The sequence below is a fragment of the Ptychodera flava genome, chromosome 15 (genome assembly GCF_041260155.1).
Source record: "Ptychodera flava strain L36383 chromosome 15, AS_Pfla_20210202, whole genome shotgun sequence".
Classification (NCBI taxonomy): Eukaryota; Metazoa; Hemichordata; class Enteropneusta; family Ptychoderidae; genus Ptychodera; species Ptychodera flava.
In genome coordinates this window covers 37,918,222-37,932,252 of record NC_091942.1, presented here as the reverse complement: position 1 = coordinate 37,932,252, position 14,031 = coordinate 37,918,222, and the positions used below count along the sequence as shown (strand labels likewise).

General features: G+C 35.0%; 1 protein-coding gene across 1 annotated transcript in view; it reads right to left on the bottom strand.

Annotated features, from left to right (window-relative positions):
• Positions 1 to 1,710: 1,710 nt before the first annotated feature.
• Positions 1,711 to 14,031, bottom strand: part of LOC139152101 (eukaryotic translation initiation factor 3 subunit D-like) — a 29,626-nt gene continuing 17,305 nt past the window's right edge. Inside the window, exons 10-16 of the mRNA XM_070725206.1 lie at positions 13,887 to 14,017; positions 12,974 to 13,056; positions 5,259 to 5,388; positions 4,048 to 4,193; positions 3,400 to 3,592; positions 2,661 to 2,751; positions 1,711 to 2,204 (exon numbers count right to left, since the gene is read on the bottom strand). Coding sequence (XP_070581307.1) covers positions 2,188 to 2,204; positions 2,661 to 2,751; positions 3,400 to 3,592; positions 4,048 to 4,193; positions 5,259 to 5,388; positions 12,974 to 13,056; positions 13,887 to 14,017 — 791 coding nt within the window. The 3' untranslated portion in view covers positions 1,711 to 2,187. The remainder of the gene's footprint in view (positions 2,205 to 2,660; positions 2,752 to 3,399; positions 3,593 to 4,047; positions 4,194 to 5,258; positions 5,389 to 12,973; positions 13,057 to 13,886; positions 14,018 to 14,031) is intronic.

Here is a 14,031-nt window from a genome sequence, read left to right as displayed (position 1 = left end):
TTGATCGATGTAACGGTTACACATACAGTCCCCTAGCTATCCTTAAACGTCTCGCACCAGGCCTCCCTCTGGTCTACATCCTCAAAACAAATAAGCCCTCTACGGAACCCTTTTAGTAAAACCGAATCCTAAGTTTAAGCTCCATGCCCCGCAGACTTGGTTCAAGCACAGGGAATTCAGTAATCTTGTGTTGTTGTTGTTGTTATTGTTGTTGTTGTTGATGGTGATGCTGATGACGATAATAAAAAATATTAAAAACAAGGTGTCATTCCTTGCTGTTGTTTGTCGATGTTGGTAGATAATTGTAAAAGAAAACTAATTGTGACCAAAAAACGACGTAGGTCGCCCAACGTCACTCCTGTCTTATTATAGGACGGGAGTGACGTGGGGCGACCTACGTCGTTTTTTGGTCACGATTACAGTTTTCTTTTACAATTATCTACAACATCGACAAACAACAGCAAGGAATGACACATTGTTTTTTAATATTTTTTATTATCGTCATCATCATCACCATCAACAACAACAAGAAGATTACTGAATTCCTGTGGTTCAAGTCTGTGATTTGTGAAAGATTGTGTGGAGTGAACGCGATGATTTGGGTTGCTTTCATGTGAAACCTGTGAGTGGGTTGAACGCGATGCACATTCCGAGGATACAGGGGAGTTTCATGCACGGCAGAAACTAGTCACTACTGCTCAGACTCAAAGGTAACGCGTTCGATCACCAGTTAAATGTGACCCGGGCTGCCTAATTTCTATGTTTGTATTAAACAAGGGGAACTACACTTGGCTCACATTTGACTCAATGGCAGGCTAGAGTGAGTGTACTTACCTATATTTACCCCTGGGAAAATGCATACTAAGTTGCAAAACTCAAATCTTCGACAAAATATGGGGCAGTCTAAACTGCAAGGCTTCCCAAATAATACGTACCATTGCTGTTGGTTCGGAATAAAATCAAAGTAGCATGACTGCTATTTAGATGTTTATTGTTTGGACAAAGATGACCTTTCTGAAAATTAAAATATCCCATCTACCTTTGCTGGCCCATCAGTTAAAGAAATGTCCTTTGGAAATCTATCTCTAGATCGCATGATGGGACTTTGGCAGCTGTTGATGACCTCTATGTACGGCAGTTTTCAAAACGAATTCAAAGACCAAAGATTGAAGCCCTTCAATACTCATAATGCATTAAGCAGAAGTCCCAACTACGGCAATGTTTTTTGCCCAGTATACACAGGTATAGACTGCCATAAAGATAAGATCATTTTTGATTTTGATTTACTTTTTGAGGAAAAAACCTTAAAAATGTGTGTTTAGGTAAAAAAATGTATGTTAACTGTTTATGAAAAACAAACAAAATTTTTGAACTCTCCATTGACCAAGCTAATGAAAACTCTACATGTTGGGTGTGTGACCTCTTCTTTATGTGTAAATGCGGATTGAAAATAGGTATCAATGAAGAAGGTGAGTTGCTACCTTAATGCAGATACATAATAATATTGCATATACATATAACAGAGAGACACTTTTTTCATGAACATTTGAACCTCTCTCTTTTGAGGGTGGGGATTAGTTTGGCGTCTTTGACTGCAACGTCTGGATGCCATACCTTGTGAGGATTTACTGACTTTTCTAAAGAAGATTATCCTGATCTCCTCACAAAATGGACATGAAGGGAAAACAGAATTCATAACATGAAAAACCATTATGCATATCAATCTTTGTCATTACTTTATTTTTCCTTTTTGTAGGGAAGAATGATAAATTCACAGTGACAGAGATATGGTTGCTTGAAAGGAAACAATTTCATATCGCAGTAGTTGTCATGGAGACTACAATGGCTGAATATTATGATACCAGTGTTTTGTTAAAGGAACAGAGATAAATGTGGAATATTGTAAATACTGATAAGAGAAGAAAAATTCATTACTTATTTTTTTGCTAAAGTTACAACATTCATGGATAAAATTTGAGCCAATCAAAGTAAGCCACAGATCCACATCAAAATAATGTGTTACTGCAAGACGCTTCACTTCAATAATTTCTGTTCATACAGGTGTCACATGAGTGTCATATGGGTGCCACATTATCAACTTGGTAGTTCTTTTTCTTTGTCAACTGTTTCTTGTAGTCTCTATATAAACCATATCAGCAAACCATATAGGGCATTCTTCATCATTACTTAATCATCGTCTTCTTCTGCAGTGACAAAAAAAAGACAAAAATTATAAGATATGATAAAACACACTGGGTTTCATATTACTGTAGATGACATTACTGTCCACAAATCAACTACAAAACCATGTACTTACAAATCACAAGGTCATTCAAAGAGAGCAATAAAACATGTCAAAAGTGACAAATCTAGGTTTGACAAAAACTTTCTCAACCACTAACAGTGGCATTTGTTTATTATAATATAAAATTACCTTTATAGCTTAGGCATCAGTGTTTCAATATGTATGGCAACAAAACGCTGTCTCTATGTCTTCATCTATAAACTGTCTGACAGGAAATCACTCAGCATGGCAGTCTCAATTCCATTGAATAATAACACCTTTTTTCAATGATAATTGCTTCAATATTTTTCATCAACTTTCACCATTTTGTAAAGTTCCCCTACTGATAAACCATATTCACTCATTTTCAACTCACCATTGTCATCATTGTCATCTTCTTCATCATTGTCGTCATCTTCATCACTTTCAAAAGTGTTATCAGGGATACTATAGACTCGTACAACAGGCTGAAATGACAAACAGAATACATTGCGATTAAAGATTTTGAATCTGTAATGTCTTCTTCAGCCATACAGTAAACTGTTAGCATGTACGCATTTGAAAAATGACAGTAATCTTGTTGCAGCTGTTTCTTTTAACATAAACAAAACCACGGCATTTGTTAACTTTGCTGACAAATGTGATTCTTTGAAGAAAAGACCAGCTATACGGAGTCTGATGAAAAGACAGGAAAACTTGTGGAAGAATGATGTGTCTTACAAAAGCTACATGATACTCAAGTCAAAACTGATCTGTCAAGAAATTTTCTCAGTTCAAGATATGATGTTGAAATGGTAAATTGTTAAAAATTTGACATAAGTGGACACTTTAGCTTTATGAAAGTTGCACTGCTTAATTGTTTGCAGCAACAACTGCACATGATGTTCAAGAAAAATTACTTCAAGTAGAGGCTCTATTAGTTTATTGGTTATTTCTAACATATGATGATAAATATCATGATGAAATAAAAAATCTCACGATATCAATTAAGTCACTGCTAAGCCAGAGAAAATGCGCTGATTTGATGTTTTTGCAAGTTACAGCTTTGATAGTTTGTAAAGTCAATACATATACCATTGTTTTGATAAAGGTGACATATAAGATACATTGCATACCTTGTTTGGGTCTTTCATGATGAGGTATTTGCCTTCTTCCAGCTTTCTACAGATGTCAATAATACAACGAAGGATTCCCCATGCATTTTCCATGTTCAGATTAATTTGAGAAGCAAATTCACTGGGCTTGAACTGCTGAGTTCCAAGGATGACGTGTTTTGAAGAGTCTTTAGGATTCACACGGGAAACATAGCTATGATAAGGTAAATATGTGAAAATAGCATCAATGACAGTGGCAGCTGCAATAGCATGCAACAAGGAAATTTGTAGTGGAAGCTTTTCTATTAACCATTACACATATCGAGTCAAGAAGTTTATTTCAAATCCAAAAATTGACATTATAAAAGTGGCATCATAGAACATACTGTAAAATATCAGTCTGTATTACATTGGTTTCATATAAACTGCAGCCACCAAAACCATGAAGTTACTCTCATTTCTCCACATAATGGTACATTTGGGAAAATTTACATATGGAATAGACAAAAATTGCTATTGCCTTCAAAAAAGTGTGCAAAAGAAAACACCAGTGATGCTCCTTTCTTCCTACTATGCCAAATTTACTCTGTACTCAAAATGCTTTGAGGACTGGGTTTTTATCACAATTTATGATAAAGTCAACAACAATTAAATAGTTATCAAACTTACCCAAATTTAAGTTGATCAGAGTTAGCCAACAGTGCCACAGTAGTCCACTTAGCTAATTTGAAACTATTATTCTTCAACTCTGTTGCTAGAATAGCACCACGCTGAGAATCTAACTTTTGTCTCCATTCAACAGCACCGGGCACTTGCTACAAAAGACAACATTATTTAACATCATAAGTAGTTTGCTTTACCTATGAATTAAGATGATATTTTGGACAGACTTTTGTTACTTAATATACTTAACCTTATTCAGAGGGTATTTTAATACATGTTTCAATTGTCATGTGACACAAAAACATCATATTTTATTCCACTTCAAACAGAAGCAAGTTGAGCTATATTATTAATTAATAAATCTCCTTTCCCACCAAATCAGTTGAAATCTCACAGAATTTCTGGGTGTCCAAAGGAGTAAGGGGCCCTCATCTTGCCAAGTTAGTTGAAATCAGTAAGTCCAGGGATCCACACAATGTTCAGGTGGATTTTTAGGGTGTGCTAAAACTGCCAAGCTGAACACAAGTATGTTACATGATAGTATATGAGACATGCTAGGTCTATGAAATTAGGTTTTGGTTAATACTGTTTTTCACTGACTTGGCAGGATGGCGGATGACAGGACCAGCAAGAAACAGTTTGTTTTCCCATCCGATACTGTGCAACTGTGTAGGTAAAGAAATACAAACTAGCACTGTTTTCAGGCAGTAAGGTCTACTAGTGGTATTATAGAAGATGTGTTTTTGGTGAATTCTTGAGATGCTTACAGAACTCTTGAAACATTTCTTTTTTAATAAGACAATGGCCTTAACCTGCTTTACACTATGATAAGAATCACTTTAATACTGTCCAAACATTTTCTCCCATTCTATCTGGACTGTTGTTCAAGTCCACGTATTACGAGATGCACATATTCAATCTCTCAGATTTTAAATTTATTTGTCACCTGTCCATGAGTGTAACAGTAGACAAGACAACCACACTTATTTACAAGTAAATCAGTAAGAAACTGCATTTATGAATCTTGCCTGATAATTAAAATTTTCAGGTTTATTGAACACAGAATGCTGATTACTGAGTCCATGATACCACAGAGCAAACAAGGAAAAGGTTAAAACATTCATACTCTATCCGGTACATAACTGAATGCCATCCATTTGTTGACATTTTGCAAAACAGGAATTTTGGTAATATTTGTCATTTTCAGCTATGCCTACCTTTGAATCCCATTCATTCAGAGTTTTGATATTCAAAAATTGTGTTTCTCCATTTGAACCAACAATAACTCCATCATGTTCACATCGCACTATGAGTTCAATGCCATCACCTAAGTCCCACTTCCGATACCTATGAGAGAGAAAAAGGAGATTTTATTAAGATTAAGAACATGGAAAATAACAATTCCTACTACCATCAACATTTGTTAAAATTTTGAAGGACAAAGTTCGAGCTATGGCCAATAGTTGCCAATTAACATTTTTTACATTTTTTTAGAGACGATTCTTTACATTTAATACATTTAATACATTTTTTACATTTATGTCACGAAAGGTCTGCACGAAATACATTCTTTACATTTAATACATTTTTTACATTTATGTCACGAAAGGTCTGCACGAAATACGTTCTATGGTCGGGTCAGGTTTAGCTGGGCTTGCACGAAATACATTCTTTACATTTAATACATTTTTTACATTTATTACATGAAAGGTCTGCACGAAATACATTCTTTACATTTAATACATTTTTTACATTTATGTCACGAGAGGTCTGCACGAAATACATTTTATGGTCGGGTCGGGTCAGGTTTAGCTGGGCTTGCACGAAATACATTCTTTACATTTAATACATTTAATACATTTTTTACATTTATGTCACGAAAGGTCTGCACGAAATACATTCTTTACATTTAATACATTTTATACATTCTTTACATTTAATACATTTAATACATTTTTTACATTTTTTACATTTATGTCACGAAAGGTCTGCACGAAATACATTCCATGGTCGGGTCGGGACGGGTCTAGCTGGGCTTGCACGAAATACATTCTTTACATTTAATACATTTTTTACATTTATGTCACGAGAGGTCTGCACGAAATACATTCTTTACATTTAATACATTTTTTACATTTAAGTCACGAAAGGTCTGCACGAAGTACATTCTATGGTCGGGTTAGGTTTAGCTGGGCTTGCACGAAATACATTCTTTACATTTAATACATTTAATACATTTTTTACATTTTTTACATGAAAGGTCTGCACGAAATACATTTTTTACATTTAATACATTTTTTACATTTATGTCACGAAAGGTCTGCACGAAATACATTCTATGGTAGGGTCGGTTTAGCTGGGACTTGCACGAATACATTCTTTACATTTAATACATTTAATACATTTTTTACATTTATGTCACGAAAGGTCTGCACGAAATACATTCTATGGTCGGGTCGGGACGGTCTAGCTGGGCTTGCACGAAATACATTCTTTACATTTAATACATTTAATACATTTTTTACATTTATGTCACGAAAGGTCTGCACGAAATACATTCTTTACATTTAATACATTTTTTACATTTAAGTCACGAAAGGTCTGCACGAAATACATTCTATGGTCGGGTCGGGACGGGTCTAGCTGGGCTTGAACGAAATACATTCTTTACATTTAATACATTTAATACATTTTTTACATTTATGTCACGAAAGGTCTGCACGAAATACATTCTTTACATTTAATACATTTTTTACATTTATGTCACGAAGGTCTGCACGAAATACATTCTTTACATTTAATACATTTTTTACATTTATGTCACGAAAGGTCTGCACGAAATACATTCTATGGTCGGGTCGGGACGGGTCTAGCTGGGCTTGCACGAAATACATTCTTTACATTTAATACATTTAATACATTTTTTACATTTATGTCACGAAAGGTCTGCACGAAATACATTCTTTACATTTAATACATTTTTTACATTTATGTCATGAAAGGTCTGCACGAAATACATTCTTTACATTTAATACATTTTTTACATTTATGTCACGAAAGGTCTGCACAAAATACATTCTATGGTCGGGTCGGGACGGGTCTAGCTGGGCTTGCACGAAATACATTCTTTACATTTAATACATTTAATACATTTTTACATTTATGTCACGAAAGGTCTGCACGAAATACATTCTTTACATTTAATACATTTTTTACATTTAAGTCAAGAAAGCTCTGCACGAAATACATTTTTGGTCGGGTCGGGTTTAGCTGGGCTTGCACGAAATACATTCTTCACATTTAATACACGAAAGGTCTGCACGAAATACATTCTTTACATTTAATACATTTTTTACATTTAAGTCACGAAAGGTTTGCACGAAATGCATTCTTTACATTTAATACATTTTTTACATTTATGTCACGAAAGGTCTGCACGAAATGCATTCTTTACATTTAATACATTTTTTACATTTATGTCACGAAAGGTCTGCACGAAATACATTCTATGGTCGTGTCGGGTTTGGCTGGGCTTGCACGAAATACATTTAATACATTTAATACATTTAATATCCGTACGAAATACACCGAACTCTCTGGTCTTTCTCGGGAGTTATCGGACATCATCGGGAGTTTGGGCCGGTCTTGCACGAAATGCATTTTTTACATTTAATACATTCTTTACATTTTTTTTACATTTGGGGGCCTACATGAAAGGTCTGCACGAAATGCATTTTTTACGTTTATAACATGAAAGTCTGCACGAAATACATTCTAAGGTCGGGTCGGATCTAGCTGTGCTTGCAGGAAATACATTCTTTACATGTAATACATTCTTTACATTAAAGGTCTGCACGAATTACATTCTTTACATTAAATGCTTTTTTTCATATCATGTCCGCACAAACTATCAGGACTTGGTTGGGAGGGACGGTCCGACCTTATCGTGAGTTTAGGCGGGCCTTGCCTGAAATACATTCTGTACAATTAATACATTTTGTCGTAACAATGTCCGCACGTAAGACACGTTACAGGGGCCGTGGTTTAACTATCTGGACTTCGACATGGCCATAGGTGTGAATGGGTGCTGAATAACAATACATTATGTAACACTTTGTCTTGCCAATCTTGTTCTGAGCGTCTCTCAGCGGTAATGTACGTTATGCTAGGACAATTTTCGCCCATTTTGAACTTTTACAAGCCATACTACAACCTGCCCCGAGCTTATGATATATTTCGTGCAGAACCTTCATGCCATCAATGTAAAACATGTAAAAGTGTATAAATTGTAAAGAATGTATTAAATGTAAAGAATGTATTTCGTGCAAGCCCATCTAGACCCGGCCCCGATCATAAAATGTATTTCGTGCAGACCTTTCGTGTAAAAAATGTAAAAAATGTATTAAATGTAAAGAATGTATTTCGTGCAGACCTTTCGTGACATAAATGTAAAAAATGTATTAAATGTAAAGAATGTATTTCGTGCAGACCTTTCGTGTAAAAAATGTAAAAAATGTATTAAATGTAAAGAATGTATTTCGTGCAGACCTTTCGTGTAAAAAATGTATTAAATGTATTAAATGTAAAGAATGTATTTCGTGCAAGCCCAGTTAGACCCGTCCCGACCCGACCATAGAATGTATTTCGCGCAGACCTTTCGTGACATAAATGTAAAAAATAGCGTCAATGACACTGTAGCTCCCATCCTGGACTATTTAGTGTTTGTTCTCTGGTCAGATATTTGAACATGTGTGAAAGGGATAAAGTGCATGAAGTGAAAATACTTAAATGTAATGTACTGGAGACAGTGAAAATGGTTCTAAATCAGGAAATAGATCAGACTTCTAGCAGTATTGGCCAGCCAGAAATACATATGTGCATTATAAATGAGGTACAAGATGTGACATCTTAAAGGTGCATTTCTCAATCCCTGGTTCTCACATTAGCGAATGTGTCAACAGCCCATTAACAGTTGTCATTCTTTGTTTTCCATTGAATATTTTATCAAGGAAATAATATTTATATTAGATAAATCTGATAATTGAGTGGGGGCTTTAAGGTCTAATATCCTATCAAAATTGGAGGGTATAGAACTTGTGGTTACTGAGATATGCATATATATGTATAATCAAGGTCAAAGGTCATCGAGGTCACATGACATTTTGAAAAAAAAAATTATATTGCTAATTAATCCCTATATGCCAAAAAATCAGATCTCTAGCTCTATTCGCTTGCCCAGAATTAGATGTGTACGTAATTAATGAGGTAAAGCGTGTGTTGTCATAAGGTCTCCCATCCTACTAAATACAAAGGACATAGCACTTGTGGTTACTTATTTATTGACATAAACATATATTTTAGGTAAAAGGTCATCGAGGTCACATGACATTTGGTCAAAAAATTTCTCTCCTATAGTTATCCCTATATACCAAAAATCAGACATCCAGCTCTATTGGCTTGCTCAGAATGAGATATGTCCATAATTATTGAGGTACAGTATGTGGTGTCATAAGGTGTCCAATCATACCAAATATGAAAGGTGTAACACTTGTGGTTACTGAGTTATGGACAAGTATGTATATTTGAGGTCAAAGGTCACCAAGGTCACATGACATTTGGTCAAAAAAATTGTATTGCTAAGTTATCCCTATATACCAAAAATCAGACCTCTAGCTCTATTGGCTCGCTCAAAATTAGATATGCACATAATTAATGAGGTACAATATGTGGCGTCATAAGGTGTCCCATCATACCATACATGAAGGGTGTAGCACTTGTGGTTACTGAGTTATAGACAAATATGTATATTTGAGGTCAAAGGTCACCGAGGTCACGTGACATTTTGTCAAAAAAATTGTATTGCTAAGTTATCCCTATATACCAAAAATCAGACCTCTAGCTCTATTGGCTCGCTCAAAATTAGATATGCGCATAATAAATGAAGTACAATATGTGGCGTCATAAGGTGTCCCATCATACCATACATGAAGGGTGTAGCACTTGTGGTTACTGAGTTATGGACAAATATGTATATTTCAGGTCAAAGGTCACCGAGGTCACGTGACATTTTGTCAAAAAAATTGTATTGCTAAGTTATCCCTATATACCAAAAATCAGACCTCTAGCTCTATTGGCTCGCTCAAAATTAGATATGTGCATAATTAATGAGGTACAATATGTGGCGTCATAAGGTGTCCCATCATACCATACATGAAGGCTCTAGCACTTGTGGTTACTGAGTTATGGACAAATATGTATATTTGAGGTCAAAGGTCACCGAGGTCACGTGACATTTTGTCAAAAAAACTGTTTTGCTAAGTTATCCCTATATACCAAAAATCAGACCTCTAGCTCTATTGGCTCGCTCAAAATTAGATATGTGCATAATTAATTAGGTACAATATGTGGCGTCATGAGGTGTCCAATCATACCATATATGAAGGGTGGTAGCACTTGTGGTTACTGAATTATGGACAAATATGTATATTTGAGATCAAAGGTCATCAAGGTCACATGACATTTTGTCAAAATATCCGAGATATCTGCGTGAACGGATTGACTCACGGATGGACGAACAGACGGACATGACCCGATCTATAAGCCCACTGGACTTCATCCGTTGGGACTAATAATTGTGTCACTGCATCCTTTTTGCAATATGAATACGATGAGAAACTAAAATTTTATTTTTTGTGGCCTTATACATGGGAGTCTATGGAGATCTGCCTCATACATGGGAGTCTATGGACGTGTAAACTAAAAATATGCAAATTTCACCACGATTTGCCCAAATTTGGGAAAGGTCACTCCTATGCACTTCCATACCAAGTTTCAAATCAATCTGACTTGTGGTTCAGAGAAGAAGATTTTTTGACCAAAATGGGAGAAAATACAAAAAAATTCATGAAAAATAGCAAGTCCAAGATACTGACCCAAGATGTGCACAATCATTTCATGTCAGCCTAAAGTACTTACATGCTAATTTTGCATGTAATCTGCTCAGTGGTTATTGAGTTTTTTTCAATTTTGACTGTTTTTACATTTTTTCACTTAATTTGCATATTTTTGGCAATGACAACTTCATTTGAACAAAATCTCATCTACAGCCCATCATCCATGTACACACCAAATATAAAGATGAATGTACAGCGGTTTTGGAGTTTTTGATGTTGACGGACAGACATACAGACATACAGACATACAGACATACAGACACACAGACATACAGACATACATACATACAGACATTTCCCCAGCCTATAAGAATAGCTTCCATTGCCATATATACATATGGCTATGGGAGCTAAAAATGTATTAAATGTAAAGAATGTATTTCGTGCAGACCTTTCGTGACATAAATGTAAAAATGTATTAAATGTATAAAATGTAAAGAATGTATTCGTGCAAGCCCTGCTAGGCTAAACCAAACCCGACCATAGAATGTATTTCGTGCATCGGAGCTTTCGTGACTTAAATGTAAAAAATGAATTAAATGCATTAAATGTAAAGAATGTATTTCGTGCAAGCCCAGCTAAACCCGACCCGACCATAGAATGTATTTCGTGCAGACCTTTCGTGACATAAATGTAAAAAATGTATTAAATGTAAAGAATGTATTTCGTGCAGACCTTTCATGTAAAAAATGTATTAAATGTAAAGAATGTATTTCGTGCAGACCTTTCGTGCCATAAATGTAAAAAATGTATTAAATGTAAAGAGTGTATTTCGTGCAGACCTTTCGTGACATAAATGTAAAAAATGTATTAAATGTAAAGAATGTATTTCGTGCAGACCTTTCATGTAAAAAATGTATTAAATGTAAAGAATGTATTTCGTGCAGACCTTTCGTGTAAAAAAATGTATTAAATGTAAAGAATGTATTTCGTGCAGACCTTTCATGTAATAAATGTATTAAATGTAAAGAATGTATTTCGTGCATGGATAAATGTAAAAAATGTAAAACGTGCAAAATTCTTGACTACTGGCCATGGATGCAAAGTTCAAGAAATCTGTACATCAATAAAAACTTTAATGAAATCCATTTTGCATACATTCTTCATTCAATCAAAATAAAGACATGTGGTCATCCCTGTAACTTGCTATCTGGCATTTATAGACTGTTTTACATCCAGACTGAAAAAGATATTACTGATTTACGGTTTACTTTGAAGCTTAGTGAAAACTGGTACTCCTTTTTACACTTGCTGTACAGAATGCACCTTTTCCTTGAATTGAAACAGAATAATCAGAACACCATATTTATCTTTCTGATCAATTGAACTTACCTGGTAGTATTTTATTCATTATGGGATAGTGACTATCAGATGTTGATGGGGGAAATTAAACATTGGAAAAGAATCTGCCATAACAATTGTTACTTTGCCAGCACTTTTTGTAGAAAAAAGTATATCAACGAATGAAAGACTGAAACTGAAATAAAATATTGAATTCTATAAAAAAAGCATGCTCTGACAACTGAAAGTAAATGTCAGATTTCAGAACATGGAAAGAAAATTTGCATGTATCTTATCTGACTTTTCCTTAAAGATCTACACTCTGGCAACTTGGGTACCAGCAACTACAATGTTGTGATTAATGTGTCTACAATAGCTTCATTATTATCAAATGATCAAACCCAAAGAATAAGAAGAATCTATGTGGGAAACCTATCAATCTGAGTGTGAAACAATGAAACAATTTCCATCAGTGGGTTTCCATATTACCCAAGAATCACTGATAGGGTGATCTCTTATCCACAGCAATGCTGAAGCAGAAGTAGAGATCTCATTCTTTGGACTCATCATTGAATGCATACAGAGCAATGGTAGAGTTTACTTTGTCTGTATACAATGATATGTTATTGACGTCATTTATCCTGATTTTTTATCAATAGAGAAATGCATATGTTCTTTGACAGCATGGGACACCTTACCTGTATCCAACAGAAGCAATCTCACCATCAGATTCATCTTGCTGAAATGGATTAGGATCTTCAAATGAATACTTTTCATTATTCTGAAGAAAAAAAATACACAGCAGTGTCAAATATAATCCAAACAACCAATAATACCCATGACTATGATTGTTCATTACAAAAATGTTTAAACATTATGCAATATGATTGATACCCAACACATTACACAAAACACAATAGAGAGAGCTATTTTGAAATATGAGACATTCAGATGTTAGCAAAGTATGAAATGATGAAGAATAGAACTTCAATTGGTACTGGTAGAATCAATTTTACAATAACATATTAGCTATTTCTATGGATAAAGTAATCGTTCATGATATCAACACAGTCTATGTTGGATCAATTCTTCCAAATTTCTGAAGCAAACAGAGTGAGAAGGGAAGTCCAATGAAAACAGACCATGGAATGATTTCGCTTAGTTGTGGCATACATGCACAGGTATTGAACATGTTAAAAACTATTTTGTTTGGCTCACAGATACACGTACATTAACCAATTGTATAACCCAACGGAGGACTTGTGTATTACTCATAACAAGACAACTTTCCAGTCATTCAGTCTACGCATGGAAACATGGACAGTCAGAGAAACTGCTTGTCACTTGAAAACTTACAACAAACTGGAAATAGACAAAGCTGATTGGATGACAGTGTGGTGTTGGAATTGGTACAGAATGTATACATCCTAGAGTGACATCTAGACCTCTATAATTACAAAAGACAGAGACGTCTTCTACAAGTCAAGCATAGGCCTGGCACAATAAGTCCATTTCAAATTCCAAAAGCTAAAACAATCTGACTGAAGAAATATCACTTGTGCCTGAAGAATGAAGGTTGCTGGTGTACTGTGACACTGAATATTTCCTTACCATTTTCAGACATTGTTGAGAAAAGTTGTGGTTGACAAATGTTGCCTCCAAAGCTAGATTCCTTGGTGCATTGATGTGTTTCTCCTCTTCCTGTGGAGGTTCTGTGGCTGTCTCATTGACAGTTAGTAAATCTGAAAAACCATGA